This window comes from Daldinia childiae, assembly GCF_008694065.1.
Source record: "Daldinia childiae strain JS-1345 chromosome Unknown Scaffold3, whole genome shotgun sequence".
Taxonomy (NCBI): Eukaryota; Fungi; Ascomycota; class Sordariomycetes; order Xylariales; family Hypoxylaceae; genus Daldinia; species Daldinia childiae.
In genome coordinates, this window is record NW_022984644.1 from 3,270,217 (window position 1) to 3,284,638 (window position 14,422).

Here is a 14,422-nt window from a genome sequence, read left to right on the forward strand (position 1 = left end):
GTATTCGGAAAGATTCTGATGACTCCACTTATACTTGGTCAAATCTTATATATGCCCTCAGGGCATCGTACCTTCCAACAAAGTTCATGCAGTCATGTTTAACCACAGCTATGCAGGGGTAGAAAAGAGGCCGCTTGCAACGGCACGACGCGAAGACCTCAGCTCGTTCCGAACTACTGGAGACGATTATAAATCACGTGCTTAATGTGGCGCAGCTATAGTAATCTACGGGGTTGACGATTGAAGAAACCTGTCCTCACTGTCGCTATGCTTAAAGATGAATAGGAAAAAGCTATTCTTAAGCATCATGTCGCAGCCGTAGTCTCTTGGTCTCTCGATTTGTCAGGGTCTGTTAAAAAAAATATAAAAAAATGGCACCTGTTCCCGAAATCCAAGAGCACGGAAACCAACCTACAACTACAATTACAGACGCCGGCAATGTTGAAGATGGTGGCATCATGCTTGGCCCCACAGGGTCAAAGGAGCCACAAAACATCAACATCCAAGATGATGGCCAAACTACCCAAGCAATTCCTTCTGAGGCGCCTCGTAGATATATGGAAGGATGGAGATTATACGCTATGATATCCTCGTATGACTCCTAATGTTCAATTCCACGTTAAGCCTCAAGTTAACAACGGCGTCTAGTTTGTGTTTATCCTTATTCCTATCGACGTTAGAAACGACAATAGTTAGCACATCACTCATCTCTATTACGAATGCCTTAGGAGACTTCGAGCAGAGAGATTGGGTGGTCACCTCTTACCTCATCACTTATACAGGTATGACTGCGGGTTTGTAGATATATAACAAGGTCGCTTTGCTAAATACCTATACCATAGGCTTCTTAGTTGTATATGCCAAGTTTAGCGATATCTTGGGGCGCAAATTGTTGATACTAGTTGCGATAGCCTTCTTCACTGTCTTCTCGATCGTCTGCGGCTCAATCTCAAATATGACTCAGCTGTGCGTACATCAGTCTTGGAATGATAGTATTATAATATAATAGTATGAATTATATACTAAACTCTTTATAGGATTGTGTTCCGGGCTCTGCAGGGCATCGGTGGCTCCGGAATCTACGCGATGGTAACATGTATCCAGCCCGAACTTGTCCCACCTGAGAAATGGGGGAACATCATCGCGGTCGTCTCCCTGGTCTCAGTTCTCAGTTCCGTCCTTGGTCCCATACTAGGCGGTGCAATCAACAACCATTCTTCCTGGCGATGGGTCTTCCTTTTGAAGTGAACACATCCTTATCTAGAATTAGGAACCCTTGAAGTAGCTAATATTGAGAATAGCGCCCCGGCCGGAGTAATTGCGACTGGCCTAATAGCCTTCGTTATGCCCGCTCAATTTCCAAATATTGACGACTCGGCAGGCCTAATGAGCTTTCACAGCAAGATATCGCGGGCATCGCTTCGTCGGCTTGATATTGTTGGGGCCATCCTGTTGTTTTTTTCGTCCGCTCTAATCGTCTTCGCTTTCGAAGAAGCAGGATCTCGATACAGTTGGCAAAGCCCAACAATCCTAGGCACTATAATCGTCGGTGGTATCCTATTCATCGGGTTTCTCGGATGGGAAAAAGTTGCAGATCGACCAAGAGCTACTCAAGAACCCATCTTCCCTCTTCGACTAATGAAAAACCGCTTGGTTAGCTCTCTTACTATGTAAGACCACAAATTATAGCATTTGACTCGTTTTCTAACATTAGATAATAGAATTGCGTTTTGCACAGGGCCCCCCTTTATGACCGCGATAATCAATCTTCCACAACGCTTCCAAGCGGTTGACGGACTTAGCCCATTTGAAGCTGGCACTCACCTCTTACCTCTCCTGCTTGCATCCCCCGTTGCTACAATCGTCGCTGGGCAACTCGCAACGAAGTTCAAAATGCCCCCCTTTTATATCCTTCTCTTTGGAGCATCCATGCAGCTATTAGGAATCGGACTTGCGAGTTCGGTCCGGTTTAAAAGCGGCAACGCCATGTATGGATATGAAGTAATAATGGGCTTCGGGTTTGGAATGGGCCTCGTTTCATTGCTTATTTACACACCAATGGTAGTAAACCGGTCTGATATGGGTAAGTCACTAATATATTATCAAGATGCATTTATTCATATGCTGACTTCTCATACAACAGCCGTCGCTATGGGAGCAATCACCCAGATACGAGTACTTGGCGGGACAATAGGGCTAGCTATTAGGTATGGTATATACGCGAACTTAACTTGAACTATTTACTGATGCGTGAGCAGTTCAACGGTTCTCAACAATCACCTCTCCTCTACTCTGCCCACCCTCCTTAATCCGGCGGACATTAAGCAGATCTCGGACTCTGTGCAGCATATAAATACACTCCCAGACGCAACCCGCGATGCGGTACGTCAGATATTCGCTAATGGTTTTAATTCGCAGTTGCGAGTCATGATGTATTTCAGTGTGGCAGTTTGGGTCTTCGCGGCGACACTCTGGGAGCGTAAGTTAAGAAGCGCCGCAAATGTTGAAGGCTATTAATTCTCTCCTTGGATACCATTCTTCCACCGGTAAGTCGTAGGGTATATGCCTAACACGATTGCATAATTATTATGTCCGATTGCAAACCTTGGCCGATTGGTATGTATACCATACGCTTAACTTGCGTTCTTAATTATTAGTCCTTATATGAACTTTGATATTTGGTATTAGTAAACTGGACATTCCATCCATTAGCATCTTGATAGTATAATCTTACCACTCGTGGACTACTAAATTGATCGTATTATTATCCAAGAATCTCCAAATATCTATAGCTGGCTTCTCTACCTATATTCTAGAGCTGAGTTCTATCCCTTAACATGCTCGCCATTCCTAACCCTTGCACAAAGCGCCTTTAGTACCTCGGCGCCCCTTCTATAGTCGTCTACGTCGACGTAAACCATGCCGCTGATACGCCACCACCAGATATCCCTATAAAATTCCGTCTGGAAGTACATGCCACTCTCACGGCTTCCCGTCTCTTTAAACCAGTCGCAGACCTTGCCCGCATGCACTGGATCAACCTTGCCAGGACCATCAGTGCCCAGCTCGAGTGGCAGCCGCACATTAGCGAAAAAGCAGTCTCGCAGACAGGATCCTGGAATATCCATGATAGAGGTGCCTAGAATCTCGGCCGCGGTTTCAGCGCTGCGCTGCGCTACGTCGTGGCAGTACTTCTTGATGGCAGCATCACCACCGCAGATCTTGTCACGGAAGTCGATAGCAGCTATGAAGAGGGACGGTTAGCAAGTCCTCTAGAATTGACAAATACCAAACCTAGATGCCATATCACTATAGGTAGGTCATAATACCAGAAGGTAGATAGACTATAATAGGAAATAGGAAATATTACTTACCCTGAACACAGAGCCAAGCGGTTAAGTCATCCGTGCCTACATGGATGAAAAGACAATCATCAATACCCATAGACTTCTACCTAGGCAATCCTCCCGACCCGCAGTGCACACATACCAGTAAAATCAAACATCTCCACAAACAGACGCCCCTCGTTCTCATCTTTCGACTGCGAACCCAACTCTTTCCGAGGCCTGAACTTGTGACTTGTCGGTAGCGTCGTCCGAATCAAGTGACGATTCCTACTGGGGACGTAAAACGCCGCACACCCCCTCGGCACAAAAAACCACTTATGAAGATTTGTGACGAAGAAGTCGGGGTTTAAGGCCGTGAGATCGATATCGACATGTCCGATCCCGTGCGCACCATCTACTAAGACCAATGCCCCCTCGGCCTGAAGCGCCGGTACCAACCGCTCAAACGGTACCCGGAATCCAGGCATACTCACAACCGTGTCTACGACCGCAAGCCGTACTCTCTGCCCCGGCTCCGCATTAATACTCCTCGCTGCATCGACCATAGCCTCCACGAGATCATCATCCGACACGGGCCACACAACACGCACAACATGCACCTTAACCCCATGCGTCTCCTCGATCCAAGATATCCCGCGGCCAAGGGAGTCATAAATGCGCTCGTAGCAGAGTACCACATCCCCGGCCTTCCAATCCAGGTTCTTAAGAACGGTGTCGGACCCAGTTGTCGCATTCGGCACGAACACAAGCTCATCGACATCTGGACAATGAAGAGCCTCGGCAGCTAGAGCCCGCTGCGGCGCAAGCCGGCCGTGGAACTCGAGCGCGATGAACGGGTCCGGAGCGGCGTCGGCTTCGGCGCAGAAACCCTGATGGGCGCGCCGCACCGATACCGGGACGGTCCCGTACGAGCCGTGGTTCAGTGGCGTGTAATTCGGGCCGAAGGCGAAGTGCGCCTTGCGGAAGGCGGCGCCAAAGGGGACTTGGGCAGAGGTAGATGCTGCTTCCATTGTCGATTTGTCTTCCCTTTCGGGATGGTATATAATCGTCATTATGGATACGAATGAGACAAGGCAAGGCAGGGCAGGACAACATGAGAACAAGGGATGAGAGTTGGGGAAATGATCAAGTTCAGAGGGGTAAATTGTGCCGACGGAGTTCGGTCTCGTCTCGGCTTCGGCTTGTGGTGAAGCTTGTCAGAGGGGTTTTGAGTCCATTATTAGTATAATTTAGCTGGGGTTGGCGGATCCCCCTTACATATACCCTTACATAGAGGTAGGTTAAGGTACTGTTGAAGTGTTGGTATATGTTTCCTACCGGTTCGTATCGGCTTGCATCGGCCATGGGCGTTAACATCTATAATCGACAATGGAATATCTCCCTGGCATATTGTTAACTTAGTGAATTTCTACTGAGACTGAGACTGAGACTTAAATTTTTATTGCCATGGTTCATCATCTTTCATGATTCCCATCTAATTTACAGTAACTGTACTATCTCGAGTAATACTCTGGTATTAATAATGTGTAACTTGACTTATTCATTTCTCGTAACCGTGACCTCAATTATTCGTTCCTCATATGAACGAATGCCGGATATCCTACAATGGCGCAACTAGGCCAATCCAGAAGAAAAAAGAAAGAAAACGCCGTCCAATGCAGAGCTTGCTGAAATCGAAATACTGATCCATACCATTAGACTCTTCCTCATGTCATTGTATCGGTTCTTTTACCGTCGGATCATCTCAACTATCCCCTTATGTCGCTTACAACCCTGGTTACCAATCGACTGCCCATCCGTTCTGGTCTAAAAATTCTTGGCAGGCTTCCTTCAGTTGAAGGTTTGGCCGTAGGTCGCTTGGGTGCAGCGGCTCTCTTGTCAAAGGATCGGTGGGATGTCTTCGAAGATGCTCCATAATAGACGCCCTCTCGTATGACTTGCCAGTCTTGGTCTATCGTCTTGGTTAATAAAATGTCGGAGAATCCCCATATTAGTTCACAATACTTACAATTACCGGATCGATCATGATACCGAAACTAATGTCATCAATTACCCAGTCAGGGACCTCGCGCTTCTTCTCTGATGCGACTCTAGCCTTTTCGAATGTCGATCGTAGCAATTCGATCTTGTGATTCCACTCCTGCGTAACCTGATCTCTGTCGAAGTCGTTGTCGCACGAGCCGATCATGTCCTCGCGTTCGCGCTCCAAGAGGCCAATGACTTCATTCTCCAGCTCTTGACCCTCACGAACCCTCTGCTTTTCCATCTCGTCCCAGCGTTCTTTCTTACAGCGTAGGACTTGGTCGGTAACTGGGCCCAGTGATTTATCGTTCGTCTCAACGCACAAGCGGTGGGCTTGCAGAGCGCTCTCGAGGGCAGCGTTATAGTCGTGTATAGAGAGTTGGCACTTCGAAAGGACAAAGTAGGCTTTTAGATTACCTCCGCTTAGCTTGAGACACTCGTTGCAGTCTGAGATGGCCGATTCGTATAATTCGAGTCGAAGCCGTGCCATAGCACGATTTGTGTACAATGAGGGGTTCGTATCGTCGGCGATGATGCTATGAAGATCCGAGAACAATTAATTTTGAACGCCGACGAACTATGTGCCTTTTATAACTCACGCTTTAGAGTAAAGGCTCTCGGCGCCTATAAAATCGCCGGATTGGAAGTGTTTGTTCCCATCTTCCTTGAGCTTAAAGGACTTTTCCACGTCCTTCCCCATTGCTACTGGTGTTCGCTAGTAAACTCGGTCGAAGGATAGGTCTTGTTGTTTCGAAGGGTTTCAAGCTCTAAACCTGGACGATGTAGATGTTGCGCTTCCGAGGATACTTATGACGGGCGGGGAGATAGGGATGAGGACTTCTTTGTTAAAAGGTGGCGGATAGTTGTAGGACTTGCAAATAATAAATACGCGCTCCTATGTAGACCATACGTTTACAAGTATGGATGGGAATAAGCTGTATTAAAAGGAAGGTATTTAACCTAGGTTTGTCTTATAGAAAAGATAAATGATAGGTAGGCTGTAGGATAAGTGAGTACCTAAAGTACAGAGGTAAGAAGAATGAATGAGTTATGGAGTAACGAGAGAATTGACAAGGTGATTGTATGTTAAAGAATAAACGAGACAACCTTCATCTCGTGTTTCCATCTGATTCGAAAGTTTCAGCCTTATCAAATTGGTAGTCGTTGCTTTGATGCTCGTTACTTCCGTCTTATTACTTTCGTCACAAGATAATAACGTACTACACAGTATGTACAAGACCCCTGATTGATTAGCTGCGATAGGCCCCATTTGTCAGACGAAGATTCCAGAATGATGTGCATGTATTAGCGAGTGACAATGTACTTACAGCGCCTAATGCATGCTAAGTGTGGGAACATGGGTCCCTCCATACAAGTACCTAAGTTTATGTAATCAGCCACCGCAGATCCGCTTTCTACCCCAAAATTCTATCTTTAGATACTTTCTACTTCACTTCTCTTACTTCAACAACCACCTGGGTACCGTTCATACTACTTAACTTTGTATCATTCCTCTGCAGAACAACATCTTGAGATGAAAGTGCTGCAATAGCCATTGCTGTAGTCACTGCGCGATTCCCAATTTTCATCCCTGTACTTCCATACTGATACAACCAACCACCTTCCCAGCTTCCATCGTCACATTGGAAGCTAAGTAAAGCCCGGCGATCATCCTCGCATGCAATCCCCATTTGGGCACACGTGGCGATGCGCATAGCTAAATCCAATGCGCTGCCATTTAGACCGAGGCGTTCACGCACTCGCAACTTCAATAACGGACCCAGCGTTGTCTGGAGATGATCGTCGTTTGACGACCGGAGTAAGCGTCCGATGAATCCCAAACAACAGTCTGGGGAAGAGTAGTACCGACTACCTTCTATGTAGGAACGATTTAAGAGCAATGCGTGTATGAGTTTGAGGGTATGGTCGAATTCTTGGCCACGGTTATATGAATAAAAGCAAGCAAGGATGTTTGCGCTGACAATAGGGTCCACTCGATCTTTGCTACGGTCAAAATACGTCTGTTATGCTTTTAGCGAGAGAACCCTCGTTACTACCATCCTGACCACGTTGCCACGTCAGGACATAGGTAATGGCTTACCTGGAAATTACCGTCATCCTTGACATATTCGGCCATCATGTCTAGAATAGGCGAGGCGATTTCGGCCAGCGACGGTCGAAGAACTGTGAGTGCGAGTGCTGTGGTATCAAGATCATCAGGGAAAATATCTCTGAGTGCTGGTTTGTCTGATAACATGTCTTTATAAGTCACTTTATCGCTATGCACCATCGTTTAGAGAGCTTCTCACCGGCGAAGAAATTCCAGGTCTTCTTAGATCCCCAACTAAGATCGACAAGGGTCCTAGTACCATCATGTTAAGCTACAGATACTCTGACATTTGTTCGCACAACCTAGGGGTCGACTTACTGGTCTTGCAACGTATCTGCAACCAGCAATTTTGCAAAATTATCTGCGAAGACAATCCCGCTGTCTGTAATAGAGTCACAGTGCTTCCCATTCTGGAACAAATATCGCCAGCCCTTGCCCACCGAACTGTCCAGTAGCTCGTGCAATATTTGAATTGTCGAATTCCCGAAAACAAGACCCTGGATGTCTACTGCTCGCGCCGCATTGACATTTTCTTCTTTATCGTCAATGAAGATGACTTGCTTTCCAGCTAAGTCAATATGGTCTAGAACGTGACGGTAAAATCCCAACTCCGGCTTTCGCATGCCTGCCGCAGCCGAGGTGAACACTCCATCGAAAAGATGCCAGTCCGTTATTGTCGCAAGCTCCTCAAAGTCTTCTTTGCCTATATTTGACATAGCATATACTTGGATAGTAGGATCTTTTTTCAACTCGTGAAGGAATGAGATGATGGCATAGTCGGGCTGTAGAGACTCGCGTGCCTGAGCAAATGCCTCGGCGATCTCGGACTCTGAGAGAGAGAATTGTCGGGCACTCAGCTTGTAACAGGCATCACGAGTGATCTCGCCACGCTCATAACTACACCAAACAGGCGTAGAGAGGATTTCTCTTAACTTCCGAGCTGGAATAGTCGTCGTCGTGTTGGCAGACCAGGTGAAGAGAACATCGCCGAGGTCGAAGATGATGGCTCGAGGGCGTGGTTGCAAGAAATCCATTTTCTTTAAACGGGTTGGCTTAACTATAAAACTCAACCCCAAGAGAGAGGAATGATCACCCTGTCCTCTCGAGGATTGAATGTGGGTCAACCCCTACCCTAATAACGCCCTACAAATTGGGAAGAGGGAACCTCTTGCTTACTTGTTTATAGATTTGTCCCAACTGAGTAGCAACTAGCTATAAAGTCCCAATATCCTACTAAGAAAATGGCATTTGTAGGGCTAGACTCTAAAATTACCCTATTTGAGAAGATCATCTAACTCTTACAATAACCTCTGGTTTTCGATCGGCTCTGTTTTGAAATGTATCAGAGGGGAAAACTGGGCTCTTGCGGTAGTAAGTGCAGCGAAAGATCTATCTTCAGATATGGCCTTGAGTATGTTGAGGGAGGAAAGGGGCCGATATATCCTTCAATTTATTAAATTACACAGTTACCAATAAGACAGCCTATGCAGGTAGCGTGCAGTGTGCAATCCCAAAACCCTCGCCATTATTGATGAAATATGAGCCTCCGCGTAAGGGGTACAAAGACAGTCTTGCCTATCGCTGTGGTAGGAGTGGGATCGTGGTTTCACGGAATCCGTACCTATGCAGTTAATTTCTCACCTCAGCCTCGACATCAGCAACCAGATGGTTTTCACATGAATATACCCTCGATTACAAGTGAGACACAGGCCCATTGATCATTTACATCTCATTGGACGAACCCCGTGGTCTACTTATTAATCTCTACCAGTTGGGTCATTGTAAATTTTATTCCTATGTAGATAGCCATTTTAGCATGATCTTTTTCATTCAGACTTCCCTTCTTAATAGTGTCTCGCTCAAAATAGAATGCAGCTAGGCCTTGATTTGCTACGAATTTGCGCTTAAGTGAATAGCTATATATTTGTTCATTTCGATAATCATTCTCTTTCTTGCTTTCTTGGTAATAGTTAGCATATAGTACAGAGACATTAACCGAGTCTTATATCCTAGTACGTAATTCTGGTAGCATGTAAACGATTTACAATATCTTCTTTTACCCCCTTACGTCGTATCCCGCCCCGCTCTACCTCATTGCCTCTGATACTTTTTGGAACAAGCCAATACCCGCTCGAAGCACCTCCCAAGAAATATGGGGAGGTTATTCATATCGCTCCTGGGACGCCCTCGTATATTAAGCCGTAGACTTGGACCGAAATACACCTACAGCAGAGGTTGAGTAAACTTCCCTAAGGAATCTCGATTCTATAATAAAATGATGCTCGGCGAGGAGGCCATTATGCTTGTTAGAGATGAGGATGAAATACTTATTCGATGCTCATTGAATAGCGCTTTCACGCATCACTCGCTTCTCGAACAAGAACCTAGAATACAAGAACATATCAGATGACTTATACCATGTTTTGAGAGGCATGGCGCTAAAGGGAACCCAATCGATGTACGCAAATAGTTCTCATTTTCTATGTTTGATATCAACTGCCACCTCGATTTTGGTGAGGACATGAGCTGCGTTAAAAATTGTATCCGTCACAACTAGATCAAACTTAGGTACCTTTGATTATTTCCATGCAGCCACGTTCCTCCATCAATATCATAGGCTTTGGTCGCTCAATCGCTTTACTAGCTCTCCTTATCCCACCCTCGACGCGTAAGATGCAGATAAGCCATAACGAAGCTTCATTGAAGCATCTCCGAGACCGCAGGGCTATGGACACGGATCACCATGATTTTAGGCATTATTTTCAGAACCAGGCTAATAAGGAAGGACTCCTAATAAAGACTATCGAGGCACAAACGACAGCTGTCATCCTAGCTGGTAGCGAGACGTCGTTAGTAGCAGAGAACGTTATCATATATTACATTCTGATGCATTTAGATATCTACAAGAAGCTACATTAAGATATCCAAAACAACTTTGCCAGCATTAAGGATGTCAAACTATAAGATGTGCTGAACAAGCTGCCCTACTTGGATGCTGTGGTATCCAAGACGCTGCGTATTCATACCTTGCTTGCCAATGGTTTTACTCGCTAGATACTAGATAAGAACGGGATGACGACTTGTGTTCGATAAGTCCTACAAGGGGTGAGCATAGGAGAACACGTTTATAGGTTGGATTCACTCCTAGATAAGTATCTCCCGGTAGTGGCTATAATTAATCATTACTATTCTAATACTTCCGCATTTCTACAATCCCATAAGCTTCGTCCCGGAAAGACAGATAGGTAAAGCCAAGTACGCCAACGATAAACGAGACGTTATGCGGCCGTCCTTAGTAAGACCGCGGAGTTGTCCTGGCTAATAGTAAGTCCTCCGCTGGCTGTTCTGATAGAGAAACGGGGCCAACAGAGCTTACCGTGATGTATTCCGCGCAATCCCGTATATCTTTAAGTGGCTTCAATAATCTAGATCGGTCGTTTTAAAGTCTCAGAATGGTTCGTGTGATAGTTTTCAACCATGCATCGTATAACAAGAGAATTGTGGCCAAAATGGCCAAGCCTTCTGACCCATACGTCGTAAGCACATCCATACATACATTCGCAATTTAAAGACATACGCTCTGTTACTAGGTTAATAGCTTGAAGGATTTCTTACGACATATTGTTAGCTGCAAGGTATAATCCTTGTATGATACCCGACTGATATTTAGGACTCTTAAAAAATACCTTAACAATCTTGGCTTTGCTGCACTGTTGCATATTGTTAGCAAGGTTGGTTATACATTGCGAACGATCCTTTTGACTGGCGGTCTGGGATATGTTGGTTAGTAGACAAGCGCCTGGGCGCATTACAGTTTTGCATCCAAGACTTTTTGATGCATGATATGGCAGCAATTTGATGAAGATGGGTTGATAAGAGGTTGTACATACAAGTTGTAAGTGTGTGGACCCTCGGATCCGACGCTTCGGAATGCGGGGGCGGGGAAGAGGAGACCAGGATATAGCTCCGGTGCTCGTAATCCGTAAATGTAGCTTTGACTAACAGGTAGCTGACGTGTACGGTGGACTATTATGACATTAGTGCCAAAATCAAGAAAATAGGTGGCATTATGTCTAATAAGGTAATAGTAAGGCAAAAATATAGTGTAAGTTTAATTAATATGTGTTGTATATATAATTAATATTTTTTTTAACTTTATATTATAATAACTTTACGAATATTTATTTAAATATTTTTTTAAAAAAAATTATAAATATTTTAATTAAAAAAAAAAAAAATTATAATTTAAATTATATGTAATTTAATTTAAAATTGGTAATGTTATTAAAAAAGTTATAAAATTAATTAAAAGTTAAATAATTAATTAAATATGGTTTTTATTTTAATTTTAAAATATTTAAATTTAATAATAATATTTATACGTATTTAAATAATTTTATTAATATATAATTTTAAAAAATATAATTAATATTATTTTATAATTTTAATTAATGTAAAAATAATTATATAAATTATATGTATATATTTTTTAATTAACGTATTATATAACGTGTTATATTAATATTAAATAAATTTTATATAAAAAAACCGGTATGTAATATTTTTTATAATTATTAAACAGGTGCAATGTTACAATGACATCGTATGAAAAAGTTTATTATGTAATCTTAGCTTCCAAAGCTATATAAAGTCTTTAAATCGTTACATTTTTTTAATCATTATTATTAACATTAATCTTTTTATAATTAATAGTTATAAAATAAATATTATTTATTATTATTAGTTTCATGGTTATTTACACCTATTATATATACTTTTTTCCACATTAAATATATTCGTTTTTTTTTTTTAAACTTAAACTTTATCCCTTAATTAATATAATCCGTTATATATTCGAAAATAAAATGTTATTTTTAACTATTAAAAATGTTTTTTATAAAAACCTAATACGTTAAATGTATAGTTTTACTTTAAAAGTTATTTTATTTTTATTTACTATTTATATATATAATAACTTTTTTTTTATATTATATATTATTTTTACAAAATAAATTAACAATATTATAAAATTATTTTAATAATTTTTATTATATTTTATTTTAATTTATATTAATAATATTTACAAAATTATTAATTAATATATTTTTTAATAAAAAATATATATTTTATTTTATATATACTTTATATAATATATTATACACCTTTTATATTAACTTTTTTTAGATAGATCTGACCTATTTTCTTGATTTTGGCACTAATGTCATAATGGTCCGCCGTAAACGTGATTGGAATTGTGGCTAATATTATGGTTAATGTTGTGGCTAGGTGTGGCTTTGTAGGTAAAGGGCATCTAAGCCAATTCGACGATATGGCCAAGTAAACCTCAATATCTAATATTTGACCTGATTTATAAGCGGTCAAGTCCGTATAGCTTCAATTAGACGTATCTTGAATTTTCGAAATTGCTGATCATGGGGAACATCTTTAGCCAAATCTTCTTCATTCCGGCCCCGGTTCTCACGGAGAAGAACTGTCCTGATCAAACCGGTCGAGTAAGCATCTAAGTACCTGACCTATATTATTCTTCCTCATCTCCTTTTATATCGCTGACGAGTACTTTCATCTGTTATAGGTCTTCATTGTAACAGGTGGCTACGTCGGCGTGGGTTACGAACTGTGTAAGATCCTCTATGCCCACAACGCCACTGTCTGGGTTGCGGGCCGCTCCGCACCAAAGGCCGAGAAGGCCATTTCGAGTATCAGAGATGCTTCACCCTCCAGCAACGGTCGCGTAGAGTTTCTTTATCTTGATCTGTCCGATCTCAAAACTATCAAGCCCGCCGTCGAATCATTCACTTCTCAACAACAACGCCTTGATGTTCTTGTAAATAATGCCGGTGTATGTCTCTCCTCTGATCTTCTCTCCTCTAACTAGTGTGTTATATTATATATGTCTGCTTTATCTATGTATCTTACATGCTTTCACTTGTAGGTCATGTATCCTCCGAAGGGCAGCGTTGACGCGCAAGGACATGAAGTGCAGGTAGGCACCAACTGTTTGGGTCCGTATCTGCTCTACCAACTTCTCCTTCCCCTCCTTACCAAGACTGCCTCCACTTCTCCGACGGCCTCCGTGCGCGTCACGTGGGCCGGCTCCGTCGCTGTGCACGTCGCCTCACCGCAGCCACAAGGAATGATCATTAATGATGATGGTTCTCCCACGGACCAAGGAGTGAAACCCAATTATGGCCAGACTAAAGTTGGTAACGTTTTTTTCGCGCGGGAGTTCGCCAAGACAACACCTCAGACCGGTGTTGTACACGCGGCTTTCAACCCGGGCAACTTGCGCACGGAGCTGCAACGGCATTGGACAGGTCCGGACCAATGGATTGTCGTGAGTGGCCCTACGCTGTGTAACTGTTACCGGGATATACATTGACAATTATTACTGTTGTAGGACAAATTAATGCTGTACCCGGCTATTTATGGCGCGTACACAGAACTCTGGACAGCACTCACTCCTGAGTTGACACCTGATAAGAGCGGCGCCTATGTTTATCCTTGGGGAAGATTTGGTAGTCTTCCGGCAGGCGTCGAGACTTCGATAAAAGGAGAATCTGAAGGCGGAACGGGAGTCGCAGCTAAATTCGTGGAATGGTGTCGTAAGCAGACGGAGACTTTCACGTAAAATTGATGGAATAAGTGAAGATTACCTAGTTGGCAATGACTTGCTATCTACCTAATTACAAATGTACTTGGCTCTTAAAAAGTATATTAGTGCTATCTATATAAATTCAACGTAGCACCTTTAAGAAGGTGCTACGCATTGATTAAAAAAACGGGCAATAATTAGGGATTTAATTGGAATATTTTTATTTAAGTATATTTCTTATTAAAAATTAAATAATATTAATTAAAATAATATTTTTAATTATTAAATATAAAAATTTTAAAATTTATTTATTAAAATATTAATTTAATA

At 42.7% G+C, this 14,422-nt stretch overlaps 3 protein-coding genes across 3 annotated transcripts; 1 reads left to right on the forward strand and 2 right to left on the reverse strand.

Moving 5' to 3' along the window:
- Window positions 1-2,825: 2,825 nt before the first annotated feature.
- GL218_03607 (uncharacterized protein) lies at window positions 2,826-4,357 on the reverse strand (the record flags this gene model as incomplete). Its single annotated transcript, XM_033580178.1, has 2 exons — window positions 2,826-3,244; window positions 3,490-4,357. 2 exons carry the CDS (start codon window positions 4,355-4,357, stop codon window positions 2,826-2,828), a joined length of 1,287 nt encoding a protein of 428 aa, XP_033437173.1.
- Window positions 4,358-5,124: 767 nt separating this feature from the next.
- Window positions 5,125-8,513, reverse strand: GL218_03608 (E3 ubiquitin-protein ligase CHIP; the record flags this gene model as incomplete). Its single annotated transcript, XM_033580179.1, has 6 exons — window positions 5,125-5,298; window positions 5,356-5,905; window positions 5,969-6,084; window positions 7,471-7,616; window positions 7,679-7,731; window positions 7,798-8,513. 6 exons carry the CDS (start codon window positions 8,511-8,513, stop codon window positions 5,125-5,127), a joined length of 1,755 nt encoding a protein of 584 aa, XP_033437547.1.
- Window positions 8,514-12,911: 4,398 nt separating this feature from the next.
- Window positions 12,912-14,128, forward strand: GL218_03609 (uncharacterized protein; the record flags this gene model as incomplete). Its single annotated transcript, XM_033580180.1, has 4 exons — window positions 12,912-12,992; window positions 13,073-13,339; window positions 13,433-13,834; window positions 13,898-14,128. 4 exons carry the CDS (start codon window positions 12,912-12,914, stop codon window positions 14,126-14,128), a joined length of 981 nt encoding a protein of 326 aa, XP_033437546.1.
- Window positions 14,129-14,422: the final 294 nt, after the last annotated feature.